Source organism: Dermacentor variabilis, chromosome 5 (assembly GCF_050947875.1).
Source record: "Dermacentor variabilis isolate Ectoservices chromosome 5, ASM5094787v1, whole genome shotgun sequence".
NCBI lineage: Eukaryota > Metazoa > Arthropoda > Arachnida > Ixodida > Ixodidae > Dermacentor > Dermacentor variabilis.
In genome coordinates, this window is record NC_134572.1 from 40967513 (window position 1) to 40984285 (window position 16773).

Below are 16773 nucleotides of genomic sequence, written 5' to 3' on the forward strand. Positions count from 1 at the left end.
GCTTGCCGCGGATGCTCAGCACCTGCAAACAATTAAATGTTTGCGCGCGCGCGTTCGCGCACGTTTTGCGCGCCAGGGGCACTGCATGCGAGCACCCTGCACGGGGTGCAGTTTTGTCCTCGATGTTGACCCTCCGCAGTGCACCACCACCGCGGTGCAAGGCGCACCATTCTGGTTTCGGGGCAACCCCGGGGCAAGGTGATCGAGGACGCTATAAGAAAGCGGCGGTGGCGCGTGGATGCAGGCATAGAGTTTCCTACATTTTGTAGGAAACTCTATGGATGCAGGGGCTTTACCCCATACAAGCGCTTTATGCCTGCCGAAATGGCAACACGACTGCTGAGCAAATCGCAAAAGCAGACGACAGCGAACAAGTGATAACTAGCGCCACTCTGCTCGTAGGTTCTGTCCCTAGTGGCAAAAGGGGCGAACTAGGTCGTGCCCTGACCTGCTCCTAGATGGAAGGATGGAGGGCGGCTACACCCTTTGTAACGGGCGGCGGCTGGCGCCACCTAGCCTTTTGCTCCCCCTCTTGTGTTTTTTCTTTATATCCCCCATAGAGAAAGAAAATAAAGTGTATCCCCTTCTCCTTAACGTTGTTGATGATGTCAATGTTTATTGGCATCGTCAGGTTTTACTTCATGTATCGCTATTTATCATTTTGCCTATCTAAAAGCAGAAGCGGCGAGAGAGGTTGTTTCAAAAACACGGGTGCCACGTGCGCAAAGAAGAAAAAGAAGAAAGAAGTGTGCTTAAATTTAATAGCTTTTTGCGCACAAGACGAGGACAAAGAAGAGGCTGAGACACACGAGCGCAGACGTAAAACAGTTAAAGTCTGCGTCCATGTGTCTCAGCCTCTTCTTTGTCCTCGTCTTGTGCACAAAAAGCTGTATTCATGTCCTACATGGAGAAAGGAAACTGTCCTACCAACAAACATGACCAAACTGTGGTGTACCAAAACAGTCAAGCGATTTTGGAAGCCGGAAATATGTGTAGACGTTGGACTGTGGCATAGAGTTTCCTACAATATACGGGAAGCTCTATGGACTGTGGCGACTGTGGATTCTCTATGCATGACACCCATGAAACTCTATATACCGCCTGTAGCAGACGACCTTCCGTTCCTGTGCGCTCGCATGCAGCAGAATGCGCACGTGTATCTTTTGCGATTACATTGCGCTAACTTATCGGCACCACGTGGTCTCCTCTAGAACGGCGCACTGCGATAGGGTGGGCGTGGGTGCAACAGGCCACGATATGTTACTCGAAGCAGTGTCAGGTATGTTGCCGTCGCATCAACTAATGGGTCGATTACTGCGACCACGAAATCAGTGGTACGTATCAGTGGTGAGAGTTAATTACTGATTAATACATTTCTGGCGCCAGGAGGCTGAAGTTATTAATCAGTAAGTACTATTTAAAATGCAGGAAAGTATGCAAGCTGAAATCTCCCCGGTGGTACTCCCAAGAGTAAGTATTTATGTACAAAACCTATATTTATTTACGGCTGTAGTACCAGTTCGTCTGCTACACGAAACCTTGCGCACGCGCTCAACATTAGCGTTATTAAATAAATAAGCAAACAATCAAACCGTGTCAAATCAAAAGAATTTCAATAAAATTTTTAATTGCATTCTCCTAGCTCATATTCCTGATATCATCGCAATGTTTTGTCGAAATTCGCTCATATAGTGCCAAATAAAGGGTAGTCAATATAATTGTCCTTGCACTGGCCTCGGGAGCCAGCCACAAAATCCACGATGCCATTAAACAATTGAAAATAGGCACAATAAAACTGGCAGCACATTAAGGATACAAGTTCTAAAGATGTCTCAAAAAGATGTGAAGTTGTACAAGTTTGGTTTTTGCTCTTGAATATTGGGCATCCTGGGTGCAAATATTAAAACTAAAACAGCTAATACAGGATGTAGTTGTATTATTTAATTTACACTGAATTACCACACTTGCTGTTCAAGGTGATCTTACATGAAGTGATGAAATTCGCTAACAAAACCTTGCCTTTTTGTTTGAAGCACTGCTGATAGCAGTAACATAATATGCAATGAGAAAGGTGAATACCTTCTCTAAGGTATAGTTGTATAGGTGTGTATTTAGAGCGAAATGGAGTTTAGTGCCAAATGTTGTGATTCACGCAATCTCTTGAATGTCAGGGATACACATTCTATTTTTCTCAGTTGGAACCAAATACCTATCAGCATTTTGTGAGTACCAATTATAGGTCCCACTGAATTAAGTTTCTACTCTGAACTTGCCCTATGGTGTTTTTGGACCAGAGGAGTGAAGGATTGCAGAATTATATGCAAGTGTAGTGAAAACATTACCGAAAATATATTTCATTAGATCACATCATTTGATACAAAAATTATGCTAGACTATCAAGTAAAAGTTTGTGAAGTAGTGAAGCTTCAGCAACATGTAATTATTGCGCAACATATGTACTTCCCTGCAGTGATGTACACTTTTGCTGTATTCTAATTCTGAAGTACGGTTCTTGAACCATAGGTAAGAAGCCTCAATGTCCCTACATCTTTTCTGTTACATTTATACATCCTGTCAGAGTGCTAAATATATTGCAAAATAATGCAAGAGTGTTGCTATAGGTACTCCTGTAGCAAGTCTTTAAATATAAGCCTTATATAACATCCTATTGACCATGCTGCATGCATCATTTTGTGCATGAAATGCACATATTTATTTAAGTTGAATTGTGTGAATAGTACATGTCCTAACTTTCTGTACATATGTTTCACTAGACAATTAAAGAGTTTAACAAAAATGTCTCATTATCTTCAGTGTAGCAACAGTCACACAATATCAGAGATATGAGAAGCAATATGCTTGAATATTGTGCCTAATGATGGCACATCTACAGCAATTGAAGAGAGAAAGCCCAAAGGATAACAGAAAATTTGCCCCCCCCCTTTTTTTTTTGACACCGAATGAAGAGTACAAGCCAAAACTGCCATCTTTTTGCACAATATGGGAGACTCCCATCACACAGAAGACGTTGCAGCTTACCTTGAGAGGCTGTTCACTGATGAGGACATCATGTCGCTTCCTTTTCAGAGGTATGTTTTATGTGCCACATATATGACTGACGTGTCACAAATAACAAAAGTATTTGCAACCAAAAAGTGTTCTAGGCCCACTGATTGCCAAGCGTAGAGCACCAAGACTCATGCAGAAGTACAAGGAAATGGCTCCTGGAAAGGGCCTCTTGGAGTGGACAGAAATGCAAGGAGCACTTCTCACCAGCACACTGGACAAGACGTCGCCTGAAACTGGTGCGCTTCTTTCCTCTCAGCATATGTATGCACTCACAGTTAATTTATATTGCTAGATTGTGGCTGGCTTCTTCAGAGGCATGCAGAATGTATGGCGGACACTTTTTGACTTGCCATTAGAAGGTGTTCATATTGTTCTGCACAGTAGCAGTGCATTCGAGGCATCTCTAAAAGGGAGGGAAGGGCGGGGGGGGCAATATGGGAGGGCGGCCGACCCTCCAATATTTTCTCCTGCACCCCCAATTAAAATGGAGGATCATGCTCTGCCCCCAAACATAAAAATCCATGGTGTTGCACCAGATTGTAAAAGATGCATGGAAGTTCCAGATTTCATTATATGGCTTTGCCAAATATGTTGGAGGTATGGCATCTCCATTTTCTACTTTGCCAACCACTGGGGTTCCCACATTTCTTCCAATCTGGCATAAAACACTGATTTAATAATAATAAAAAAAAAAACTCATTACACTTGTGATGTTTAAAACACAGAGGGATGTTCAACATGAAGATGTACGTGCTAACTAAATATTTTTCTTCTTGACTAGACCAGTCTGATGCTGTGAAATGTAGTTCCTCAAAACTTGCTAAATAACTCTGCCACGACCTCCCCGCTCCCTTTCATTTCTTTCGCCATAATTCATTGCCTCCGACACTGGATAAGAAAGATAGGATTCTTCAAGCACTTACAAATTTCTTCAGAAAAGTAGCATGCTTTTAGTTGTAACCTTTAACTTCAGTGATACTTTGTCACAAGTTGGCACAAAAGCAGTGACAACAAATGCTTTAGTGACCACATGAATTCTGAATTACCCTTGATGACAAATTAACTGGTAAAAGGTGTGCAAATATTTCAAGTATAAGCAACAAGGTTCAAGCTTGGAAAAGGCAGGAAGTCATACTCAAGTCAGTCATGCAAGTGAAGACACAGGTAATATGTTAATTAAAATGCCATTGCATTCATTACATTTATCAATTTCTATCAATACTTTATTTTGTTTTGCACACAGTGCTAACATGCACATGTAAACCCAAGCATATCTGGAAGATTCCTTGTAGTTGCATATTAACAGTATAGTTTTATGCTTTAGGCAACACAAGTAGGCAGCACGTTCATTGAAAGCCCAAGATTGTCATAGATGCAAGAACCATCAAGCAATAGTCCACACAACTATACCGCTTTTTGTTTCCGACATTATACAGAATTAAAATTGTCTGTAGCATGCAGCACAAAACTTGCAGTGTACAAGAAAGGCTTTTCCAAAAAGTAACAGGCCTATTTTGCAGCTATTTTTGCGACAAATAGCTCAACATCGATCCTACTCTCACAATGTCTCTTGAACGGGCATGACTCCAACACTTGTGCGCTTCAATTCCACAACTGAAACAGGTGCCCTAAAGTAAATAATTATAAACTGGCAGAAGTTTCTTAACTCACTAACTGAACATTGTGATTTGTCATGCAAGTAACATCTGCATCATCCATCGAGTTATGCAGCTTAAGTGGCAGAATTGTGCTATGCAGGCAGTGGAACTCCCAAGTACTACACTTGTAACATGGCAACCTGTCTAGCAAACTCTGTTTATTGGTGTTCTGGCAAAATGATTGTTGTGACTGGATTACGGTTATAGCTAAAACACATTTCATTTTTTTTCCCTGGGCGTCTGCCAGGACCGCACAAGTACTTCATTGGCTTCCGTTATTCCAAGCCACTGATAGAGGATGCTTTGTTGGAGATTAAAAGGTAAGACTCTGCTAGTTGCCTAAACAAGATTGTACATCATTACAGTGGGCACCATTGCACAGATTGCACACTATTGCGCTGGTTTCACCAAGATCAGCGTTTAAGCTCAACGGGGAACTGTCATTCACAGTGGCTATAGTGACGCCATTAGAATGTTTATTGTTCTATTCCACTGTACTGCACGACTGTTATTTGCCATACAAGCTTTTGTGTCCATATATGTGCAATGCTGTGTTCCAGAGAAGGCATTGAGCATGTAGTGGCCTTTTCCCAGTACCCCCAGTACAGCTGCTGCACTACTGGAAGCAACCTGAATGCCATGTACAGATTCTGCAGCAAGCAACAGCTGCTAAGCAAAGCAAAATGGATCTTCATTGACCGATGGCCTGTTCACAGTGCCATCACTCAGGTGAGTAAGAATGTAAGGGAATTCATGACACATGCTTCTACTAGAACACCTGTTGTAGCCAGAACACATTTATTGGTACTATTCCCTATGAAAACGTTGTGTAATCCTTTTCTTTTTTTACAATTGTGGGTAGAACAGAAGCCTCTCCAAGTTGATAGGCTCATTTTGTCTTTTAACTGACTATGATAGATTTGCATTAAAAAAGAAATAACAACACACTTCTTTTTCCCTAGAATGCTAGCACCTGCTATGCACGAATAAAATTCTGAGTGAAATGAACTTTCTTTGTAATGAGCACTTTTTATTTTAGTAGAGTGGGTACAACATATATATGAAGTCACAGGCTATCTTGTCTGATGTACATTACCATGGAACTGATCTTGGATAATCTGACAGCCATATTGAAACAGGCCAACAGTGTAAATGGCAACACATAGGGTTAATTTGAATTGTCCGCGTTATCTATTATCTCGCTCTCTCTCTTTTCTAGGCATATGCAGACATAATTAAAGAAGAGCTCAAGAAGCTTCCAGAGGATGTGCGACAACAAGTAGTTCTTCTGTTTTCTGCGCACTCTCTTCCGCTGAAGGCAAGCACTAGGATTATGTGATAAGCACATATAAGTAATACTGTCCGTGCAATGGAGAGGGTGGGGAACAGAAAGCATGCAAAAGTGCAGTAGCACCTCGCTTATACATAAAAAAAAAAGGAAGTATTGTCTGAGCAATGTGCTATCCAAGTTGTGTAACCTCCATTTAAATTTCAATATTTATCCACTGTGCAGATATGAACTGGGAAACCACATGAACCATATGAACACATAAACATTTCTTTATTTTTTATTTAGCTCTTACAAAACTCACTTTGCCATCATTTTCACTGCAAATACTGTTGCATTACAATAGCTGCAATTAGGTTATGTGAAATAGTATGTTTGGCAGTTTCTGACAGTCCTATGTTATCATTTATGAAGTTGTTTAGGGACTATTGAAAGTAAACTCATATTTGGCTTGTCCAACCCCCTTCGAAAATCATAAGTAACCAATAAACAATGACGCCAAGCACAGCAAAGGGTAAATTGGAGTTCCTAAATGAAATAAGGAAATGATAAATAAATGGAAATGAAAGTATGAAAAAACAACTGGCTGCTGGTGGGAAACGAACCCACGTCTCCGCATTCCGCATGCAATGCTCTCACCAATTGAGCTACCGCACCGCCGTTTTCCAGTAATCTATGTTTATCTTCTAGAACTAACCCCGGGAGGGTTAGCAAGCGTCACCACTCACAGCCTTGGCGGTGAATGAATTTTTTTGGGTGAAGGCAGCTGGTCAATAAACCCACACATGCTACCTGAAGGCATCAAAGCCGCCGGATTTGGGACTTTCAATATGTAATGAATGAGAAGAAAGGAAATCGAGGGGCCCAAGTTTTATTAGTCATATCATAAAAAGGCAACAAACAATGACACCAGGAGACTTAGACGGGCTCGTTGGTTTCTGGCTTGATGGAACATGATTATAACGGCATGTTCGATCAATGACACCAAGGACAGCATGGGGAAAATTACGTGTAGTAATTCCCTGTAATTTTACTGGAACTACAAGTAATTTCTTCTATGCTGTCTGTCCTTGGTGTTTGTTGGTTTCTTATGATATGACTAATAAAGATCGAGCCCCTCGGTTTCCTTTCTCTCTTTTCAAAAATATAATATCAAATGAATCAGACCTTTACTGAGTCAAGCTGCTCACACAAGTTTTCAAAGCAAGGAGTCCACGAGAAAGCTGTATTTTCTTGCAGCCTAATTAACCCTGCAACCAGGAACCAAGCAGTGCACATGTGTGTGTGTGTGTACTGCGTAGTGTGTGCATTGATTAAAGTTGTAGACAAACTATGAATAACATTTAATTGCGTGCTTGTAGCTGTACTAAATTATGCAAGGCCAACACTCACTACCTTAGAGCTGAAAAAGATAAAGGAAAAAGGTTTCACCAGAGACTGCTCACATCATTATGAAGACAACAAGAAAGAATATGAATAAAAATTTCTTTTAACGGCTAATCAGTGGTTACACATAATGTTCGAAAGCCTTGACAAAGCATGCGAAGCAAGGAGGTAGCCAAAGCTTGACTGACGCATGGTCAAGACTTGCAGTCTGTAAGATAGCAACAAGAAAAGGTGCAGGCCTCACTCTAGTAAATACAATATGTCGCTTCTCTGCCACAAAATCTTGTCACAAGCAGCAGAAGAAAAAGAATTGTGGGCTTTAACATTCTTGAACTGCACTATCGGTTGTGAGGGATGCCGTAGTGGAGGGCTCTGGAATAATTTTGACACTCTGGGGTTCTTTAATGTGCACCGAAACCTATGTACACGAGTATATTTGCATTTTGTCCCCACCAGAATGCTGCTGCAGTGGTAGGGAATTGAACGAATGACTTCATGCTCAGCAGCAGAATTTCATAGCCACTGAGTCACCACAGCAAGTGAACACAAAGTTGGGCTAGCCAGTAAGCATTCATGGTGCCAGAACAGTGAAAAAAATGGAGAGTGCATAAGTCAGCCTTCTGTCACACTATCACAGAAAGAGGTATGTTTACCTGAAAGGACTTCTATTCTCTCTTTGCTTATTGTTGCTTTTACTATCACTATCATAGCGATAGTGGAGTGGCTTGCAGGCATATTTCTGAGTATGTGTGTGAACAAGCTTACGTCAAATGTCAGCACTTTTGTGCTCTCCCTTCCCTCCGTGTGCCTGTCTTTTTGTACTGTTTAGCTGCCATGAACTTCAGGAACCAAATGTCAGACTGCACATGCTATCTAAGTCTGCTCACATTAACTGGTGCTGCAGTGTAAAACCTATACAATTTTCAGTCCACATAGAAGCACAAATTTCTACTCACATGCACAAGGGCTACAATGTTAACAGAGCTTGCGAGCCAAGTTGATGTATGGCTTAGTGTCCGTGCTGAGGTAAGATGTTATTTGCATGATGTGCACTCTCCAGTGTGTTCACATCACCCTTTGACTCTGGTTAGGACTGTCATAGCTACTTCCTGCATTGCAGAATAACACTGATAATAAAAGAAAAAGGCCCCCAATTCTCAGCATTTCATGTATGTATTAGCCAAACAACATGCGTTCCTTTTATTCGAGCAGGTTGTGGACAGAGGAGACACGTATCCAGCTGAGGTAGCTGCCACTGTGGTCAGCATTATGAGCAAGTTGAACAACAGCCACCCTTATCGCTTGGTGTGGCAGTCCAAGGTAAATCAGTGCACATGTAATATACTTTAGTTTACAGTTACTATAAAGGTTTAGTTACTGCAACTGCTGTGCATAACAGAACACAAACACACACACACAAAAAAAAAAGAAGAAGAAAGTAGACATGTTACTGTGGCCAAAGAGTACTGTGATGATACTTTCAGGCGTCAAGTTTCTGAAAATGTTGTCAAGACAACTAATTCAGTAGGATATTTGAAAACTCTGAATGTGCGGCTTAAGTGGCCAGAATCAAAAAGTGAACATATTGGCGCATGTTCACACAGTAAAGTGGGAAGCGTGAAGCAACACAAACATACACTAGGACGTGCATCAGGCACATAGTAATTATCAGATAAGGCTTTGCTGGAAAGGGCCACTTGTATCCAAAGTAGTGAGACGTCAGAAAAATGCACAGATGTAAATTGGTTGCAACAGCAAAACATAACAATAAGCATTGATAAGAATACACTTTGGGTACAAGCAAAAGGGTGAAAAAAGTGCCAGGCTACTAGTGCTGCAGACTCCCTTGACCAGAGTTCCCTCAAGTATAGAAAATATGTAAATTTCCTTAGATTTCTGTCAAATATAATTTTCTAATTTAAAACTGCCTGTTTATTAGTATCATCTCTATAATAGTGAACTTGCATTCACTTGTGTACAAAATGAACACAGAACATACCTGCCCACACTTCCAAATTTTCTATATTAACAAATTTGAGCTCATTTTAAGGTGTTACAAATGCTTTATGTAGTTTTATGAAAGATAAATTCTGTTTGCAAAAAAGTTTCATTCGTTTGTCTCTGAACCCTCAGTTGGAAGGTTCAGATTATGCAAGAATGCCAGAAGTTCCTGAAGCAGGTGAAATTGGTAACAAACCAAAGAAGTCTCTGTGGTCAATAAACAATGCGCTGCTTGCCTCATGCCTGGAAGAATGATAACACAAAGGTGTTGCAAAAAAATAAAAGCTTCAAGAGATTATAGACCAATTGCACTGACTAGTGTCTGTTGTGAAACGATGAAGCATATTGTGTACGGTGCAATAATGAAACACCTAGAACAAACCAATTACTTTGTGTGTCAGCGTGGCTTCAGACCTTGGCTCTCGTGTCTAACACAACTTTTAGAATTTAGCCATGATCTTTTCTCTGCATTTTACCGATGTGGTGTCATACAGCGTTGAACACAGGGTAGTGCTAGTGATTGAACACTTCATGCCCTGTTGCCATGTAAGTTATATTTTCTTGGCCCACATCACACCATCACTAACTGGATTAGCGACTATTTGAAAAACAAGCTGCACAGAGTCGTCATACACAGGCGTCAATCCAAATGTCTTGGGATGACCCACAGAGTTCTTTGTTGGGGTTCTTATCATTCCTGATTTACTTTGACATTGTTCGAGATTAATGTGCAAGGTTCAACTGCACACAGATGATTGTGTAATCTACTATGCTGTAAATAGTTTGTCAAACACTTTATGCCATTAGAGAGACATGGAATCTATACAGTGCTGGTGTGTAAAATGGAATGTGACTTTAAACATTGCAAAGTTCCATTTCATGTTGTTTATGCACAAGCACACTCCAGACCTACTTTCCAGAAAGGGTGCCTATTGAAAGGTTTAAGAAAATTTTTTACTTTCTGAATATGCATATGAATAATACTGCCGCGTGCATGTGCTGGTGTGGGTCTCACACATGTCTAATCTTATCAGTAAGCTGGAGTGTGTCGAGAACCGAGCCACCAGGTTTGTTGCACATGAATATGATTTTTGCAGCAGTGTGCTTTGTATTAAAGGTCACTTGGGTTGGTTCGCTTCTAAGAAGTGCAGACACCATGTGAAATAGGAGACAATCTACAGCTTATAGTATTTTCACAAAATTGGGATGAGCCGAGGACTGTATATTTTACCACTGTACTTTGTCTCTGTGTGCTGTGATCATGACTGGAAAATAAGTGAGATATCTTGCCGTACTTCCGTTTTTCAGGCGTCTTTTTAAAGCACAGCTCTTAGGTGCCCATTCCTGCAGCAAGCGGCAATGGCAGTGTAACTGAGCGAACGAGCACAACGAAAGATGAAAGCAAACATGGAGCGCAGTGGGGATAAAAGAAGCGAGGAGGAAAGCGGAAAGGAGGGTGCAGGGTTCCAACCAGGAGGTGGAAAGTGGAGGAGGGTATGGTGAAAGCGTGAGAAGAAAAGCGTAGTGGAGTGACGAGATGTTACCAGAGTAGTGCGCGTCGTCTGGGAGGCCTGTCTGTGGTGGCTGCTGTGAATCGCGCCGTGCATGACCCAAGCACTATCTCTCGTGATCTCCAGATTAGTGAGGTAGTCGTGCTGTACTTCGCTCAATTTGCAATGTGCCGCATGAGACAGATTTTTCGTGCCAGCCAATATATTGTGAAATGAAAGCTTGTACAGAGCTGTGCTCAAATTTCTCATTAGGGAGTATCATAATTGTCGTTGATATTTTTCCACGCACAATTGCAACATGGAACCAATTACTTCGGTGCATGACTGTCAAACCCACGCTTCTTTCAAGGCCACATTGCATAAGATTGTTAATTAGATGCCACCTTGCTTTCCCTGTGATCATGTGCTGCATTTTTTTCTTGACAATGTTTCGCGACATTAATGACTAGTTGCTGTCGACTCATTCTTTCTCTTACTGTTGCCTTTAAATTGTCATTTCTTCATGGTGTTTGTACGTTCATTTATGTAATGAGCAGACATATTTATACACATATATTCTACATTACAATGCTATATTGGCACTGCAGAATATGCTAAATAAATAAATAAATAAATATTTATTTATTTTATTAGAGCCCGAAAAACAGCCAAAGAAGATAGCAAAATGCTAGTTAAAATGCCCCTACATATTTCCTGTTGCATATTGAAGTGTTTCAATGAACCTCCACATTCATCAGTCTTTTTCTGCACATTGAATCCCGAAGACTGCGCAGTTATGTTTGAAGGAATATTGCATGCTTGCTGTCATACACAGAAAGACCATTTAAAATTCTCGTTTAGCACGGTACTTTGTTGGATACTTCTTGGCCATAGTCACCAGCCTGCAGTATTTTCCACGAGTTAAAATAGGTTTAGTCAGGAAAGTTTTTAGGAAGATCCTCTGGTAAATGTGCTACGGTTAACAAAATGTCTTAACACATAACTAGAGAGATGACTGCACCAAATGTAACCTTTATTTCACAATTACTGGTCTAGGCTGCAAATACTGGCATGAAAACTTTAAACATCACCAGATTTCAACAAAGTTTCCTTCTTTTTTCCACTACACAACTGTGCTTTAGAGATTAAAAAAAAACAAGTTAAAGGACATAACAAAGTGCATTATCAATAAGAAGTAAATAAAGACAACCTAGATGTGGCGAGCCTCAAAAACAAGCGTGCAAGGATTGGTGTTGAATAAAATATTCCACTGTAAAACACTGGGCTTTCTTCACTTTGTATTGGATCTTGCAGCAGAAGTAGCAGGGCAGTCATTTCGAAACTCACTAAAATTTTATCACTGTCTTTCCCAAATTCAGAAACGCAGTGACCAATTACAGTTCAAAAGCCATGTTGAAAGCACATTCATATGTACTATTTGTATCAAAATTTTAAGGACTGCTAGAACTGAGTAAAGGCTGAATACTTCCAGAGACTGGACGTGCAGCCTGTACTAGTGATCAACATAGTACTATTGTATTATTTATCTGGATACAGCCACAAATCACTCCAGAAATTAAATATTTCTTAGATCCTACAGTCCGTGATCTTTTGACATCGACTGTACATAGTGCAATATCCAAGAGGGATTCAGGCTACAGCTGTGGACAGCAAAAGATTAGGAAATTTGCAGTCATGGGATGGGTTTGCATCCCACCACATGCAACACATGTGAAAACAAGTTAAAAGCAGCAAATGGCAACTTTTATAGGTGATTTCTGCAGAACTCCATGTAAATACAAATAAAGACATTAAAACATGGGCTGGTATTGAGAAATTTACCTCAAGCAAGGCAGCTGTGCTGCTTGTTTAACACCAGAAAAAGAAAAAGAAGCTTGCAGCACATGGCGCTACAAGAATGTCACAATGATGCTCGCTGCAGGTTGGCCCCATGCCTTGGCTCAGTCCCAAGACTAAGGAAGCCATGCATGCGGTGGTGAAGGAAGGCCACCGGCACGTGATGGTGGTGCCAGTGAGCTTCGTGAACGAGCACGTGGAGACACTTTACGACATGGACGTTGAACTGGGAAGGGAGCTGGCACCCAAGGCAAGTGCAACGATGGGATGATTAGCGCAATGAGTGACAGTCTGCAGCAAAGTTAAAGTGTGGAGGCTGTACTTGAAAGTGACAGTTCTAAGGTATAGCATGGAAATGTCAGAGCTAAAAGTTTTCAGCTGGTTAGGCTTTTCAGAATCTGTTGTGCAGTGGTTCACTGGTTATCCTTCTGTGAAGGCCACAAAATAGAGTTGCAAACACTTGGTTTAATAAAAATAATTCCTGCTACAGAATTTAACTGCTTGCCGCTACAGTTAATGGCATATCTTTTTTTTGTGTGTGCATGTCATGAATGAAACTGGCAGTGCAAAAATGAGGGAGAATGACTCAATACAAATGTGTGTGCCATAAATGTAGCTCCTGCAATTGTGTTGGGTAAACAACCTTTTGTTGAAAGCATTGGTATTGACATACATGCGAGTCAGCCGGTACACAAACTGCAGACTTTGCTAATAATTTCAAAAGCTGTAGAACAACCAAAGAGCTATTTTATATTCAAATTATGCCAAAATATAAAATACTTAGCTCTACATTAAAAATCCAAGTTCCACAAATTAAATGTTTTTAAAACTCAGGCCTCTGTCCTACAGTGAAAATAAGTTTATGATGATGATGCCTGCATGAAACCAAATAAAATTAAATTGTGGGGCTTTACACATCAGAAACATATTATCCTAAGGCATGCCAGAGTGGACTCGAAATTGATTTTGACCACCAGGGGTTCTTTAATGTGCACTTAAATCTCAGTACATGGGCATTCTTGCATTTCGCCCTCATGGAAATGCTGCTGCCGTGGCTGGGAAAACTACTGCCATAAATCTGTAACGAAATATGTGTTCATGGTCGCTTGCAGATTGGAGTGCTGAATTTCATTCGCGCACCAGCCTTGAATGATCACCATGTCTTCATCCAGGCTAGTACTCTTTTTTCAAATAATAACACATTAATGCTGCCTTTCTTCCATATGTACCAGCAATTGTCATATGTTATCACATGTAGAAAATGTTTTGTTTTTGAAGCACATTGAATAAGATGGCCCCCTCACTTAATATCTCTCAGGGGCAGATGAGTGCATACACATGACTGACCTTTGAATGCTGCTCTCTGCAATCCCATACAGAGATCATGAAAGGCACATGAAAGAAGACCCATAGCTTCCATTTCCAGCACAGGAATCGGCAAGATCAAGTAGAGGAAATTTCAATATCTCATGGCATCTATGGCCACAGTGCTTTTTGCTTCAGGATATACGTATCAAATGAGAATGATTATTGTGGTCAAGAACTGAATCCCAGCTAAAAAACAAGACTATGGCAAAGCACATGCATAGATCTCTAAATGAAGGGAGGATTTGACATACCGCACAATATACAGCACTGTCGTGGGCGTGATGGTAGAAGGTGCCTATGCATACACCTATTTCTGTATGAGGAATAGGTCTTTTGTTTGAAGGTGTGAAGTTTTGTTTCCTTGATGCACACCTAAAGCCACATACTTTTAAACAAAGCCCCATTTTTCAGCCACTTGAAATTCCCAGAACAAGCAAGCTGCAGTTATGGCAGCATTTACCAGTGCAGTGCTTCTTCAGTGGTTCACATAATGCTCTTGCAGTTCAGAAAGTGAAACATTATCGCATCATACAGGAAGCTCTTTGTCAGCCCACACACTCGCATGTCTTCTATGTTAAATGTCAGCAGCATTTCAGGTATTTCAGATCCATAAGCACTTGCATAAGGCAACATTTTTCCATCTTTAATCAGCCAATAATGAAAACACAGATACTAAATGGACAACTGAAATACATTTGTGGATATACATTTCTTTATTAAAAAACAATGGTGCAGACAAAGGCGGTTACATTTCATTTAAGAAGCAAATATAGAAAATTGTATCTGATGGGTACATCACTGCCTGAAGAATCCTCAGCCCACAACATCCTACACAGGTTCCAAGGCCAGCCCCATTACCTTCAGCAGGATTGGCGGCAGTGAAAAAAGCTTTACCAAACAACTAATATTTTGCTCGGGGCCTTGTTGCCATTTGCGATGAGCTATCTCAGGACGGTCACAATCATCACATTGGTCCTGATAAAGTAAAAAAAAAGATAGGGTTGATGTCGAACTAGATAGACCAGAGACATTGTCTTCACATCAGTTTGGTGTCAATGCCTTCATATATGTAGGCTTTGGTGACATTAAGGCTATTTAATATGAAATCCTGAGATATGAAAACAAACTATTCTGTTGTCATGCTATTAGCTTGACATTTGCTCTTCTGTGCATGTTCTTGTATTAAAAAAAACAAAAAATCGGACCTCCTATGTGTCTCTCAAATGACCGCTGGGCTGCCAGAACGGCACATAAGCCTCTCGACCATTGTAGTTGTGTATGGCACTCCTTGCATGCGACATGTATACGAATAATTTCCACCCCTTTCTTTCAGGGCATAGCTGATTTAGTGAAGGAACACCTGACGCTCAAACAAAAATGTTCTCCACAGCTCCTCATGAGGTGTCCCATGTGCACAAGTGACGCATGTAAGAACATGCGGAGGTGGATTGAGGCATTGCCTTGACATTTTATGTTGTCTTTACTGCAGAAATGAAGCTCACGCGTGCAGGGGGTTATAAAGTCACTCAGCTTACAATAGTTATGGTGCAAAGAAAACACAAAAAATGTGTTCCAGTACGTTATGGTCACTGCAAAGCACGTTGACTGCAGTCATGTTTATTCTAGCGTTGATGTGGTGCTGATAGTGTTGGCTGCTTACAGCCTAGGCAATGCTTAAACACTGCTCTTATGATGATGATGGCCTAACCTAACCTAACCATCAGTACAGTGCCATCAAGGTTCATTATAACAAGCGTGTTAAATGATTAAGTTACTTCAGTGTTAGCTGCCACTACTACAAGAAATGGAAATGTGCATTTTTCTCTCTCCAATTTAATTTGTGCAATTCATATTTGTATTTTTCACTACTAAATATCCTCTTTGTGATTTTACCAATAAATAAAATAACGGTCTGCTGTTTTTGTTATGTATATTTTGTTACTCTGCTAGAAATTTTGTTTCGCTCACAGTTGTTCCTTGCTATTAATGCTACCAAGTATTAGCACATTCTAATCTCTGCGTTATTGTGCATCCGGCTTTTACTTCTTGCTCAATAAATTTTATGCTACTGCAAATAAACCATCAGTTGATGGCACCTATACCGACTTCCTTTATTCTGTTGCCTGTTGTCTATGTTCAGAAAGTTGACTCGCAGATATTCTCAGTCTCTACGATTACAGTATGAGTAACCCCTACCTTCTCAGTGTGAAAACTTATTTTCACAGCAAGCAATATAGTCGGGCGCCTCTGCAATGAAATTACTATTATAATGAAGGAATCATTCGGTACCCGCTTCTACTGCGAGCGGTGCATGACCTTTACATCGAAGTGACCTGTATAACAAATGATTTCGAAGACTGCCAGCACTCACTGCGAAGGCGTTGGACTGTATACGTTATGGGCTAATCGATAGTACCAACTTAGACTGCTTTATGTGCTGTAAAGTTGTGCACCGGATATACCATGGCAGAGGACATGGAAGCTGAACATGCTTATTCAAATGTGGGGCATATGCTAACGCAAGCAAAGCAGGAAATGCCACCAGATCAGTTTACAAAAGGTGCGTCTGCATGGAATAGATATGACAAGGTACAGTCGAACATTACATGGAGAAATAAAGAAGTAACAAGACATCTGGTGCAAAAGTAAAATCAGT

At 40.8% G+C, this 16773-nt stretch overlaps 1 protein-coding gene across 2 annotated transcripts; it reads left to right on the top strand.

Annotated features, from left to right (window-relative positions):
• Window positions 1–802: 802 nt before the first annotated feature.
• On the top strand, window positions 803–16216 carry FeCH (ferrochelatase, mitochondrial). Of its 2 annotated transcripts, XM_075692201.1 has the most exons (11): window positions 803–1334; window positions 1429–1470; window positions 2967–3089; window positions 3157–3305; window positions 4975–5047; window positions 5288–5456; window positions 5947–6045; window positions 8614–8721; window positions 12835–12999; window positions 13862–13921; window positions 15451–16216. In XM_075692201.1, the coding sequence occupies exons 1-11, from the start codon at window positions 1147–1149 to the stop codon at window positions 15580–15582; spliced, it is 1308 nt and encodes a 435-aa protein (XP_075548316.1). In that variant the 5' UTR covers window positions 803–1146; the 3' UTR covers window positions 15583–16216. The 2 variants fall into 2 exon arrangements, with proteins under 2 accessions (XP_075548316.1, XP_075548317.1); XM_075692202.1 differs by lacking the exon at window positions 2967–3089.
• Window positions 16217–16773: the final 557 nt, after the last annotated feature.

What these genes read in the sequence shown, in the direction of transcription:
- FeCH (XM_075692201.1), top strand. Translation starts at nt 1,147, where the DNA reads ATGCGCACGTGTATCTTTTGCGATTACATTGCGCTAACTTATCGGCAC. An exon ending in GCTTTGTTGGAGATTAAAAG is followed by an intron (nt 5,048 to 5,287) that starts GTAAGACTCTGC and finishes GCTGTGTTCCAG; the next exon opens with AGAAGGCATTGAGCATGTAG. An exon ending in CGCACTCTCTTCCGCTGAAG is followed by an intron (nt 6,046 to 8,613) that starts GCAAGCACTAGG and finishes TTATTCGAGCAG; the next exon opens with GTTGTGGACAGAGGAGACAC.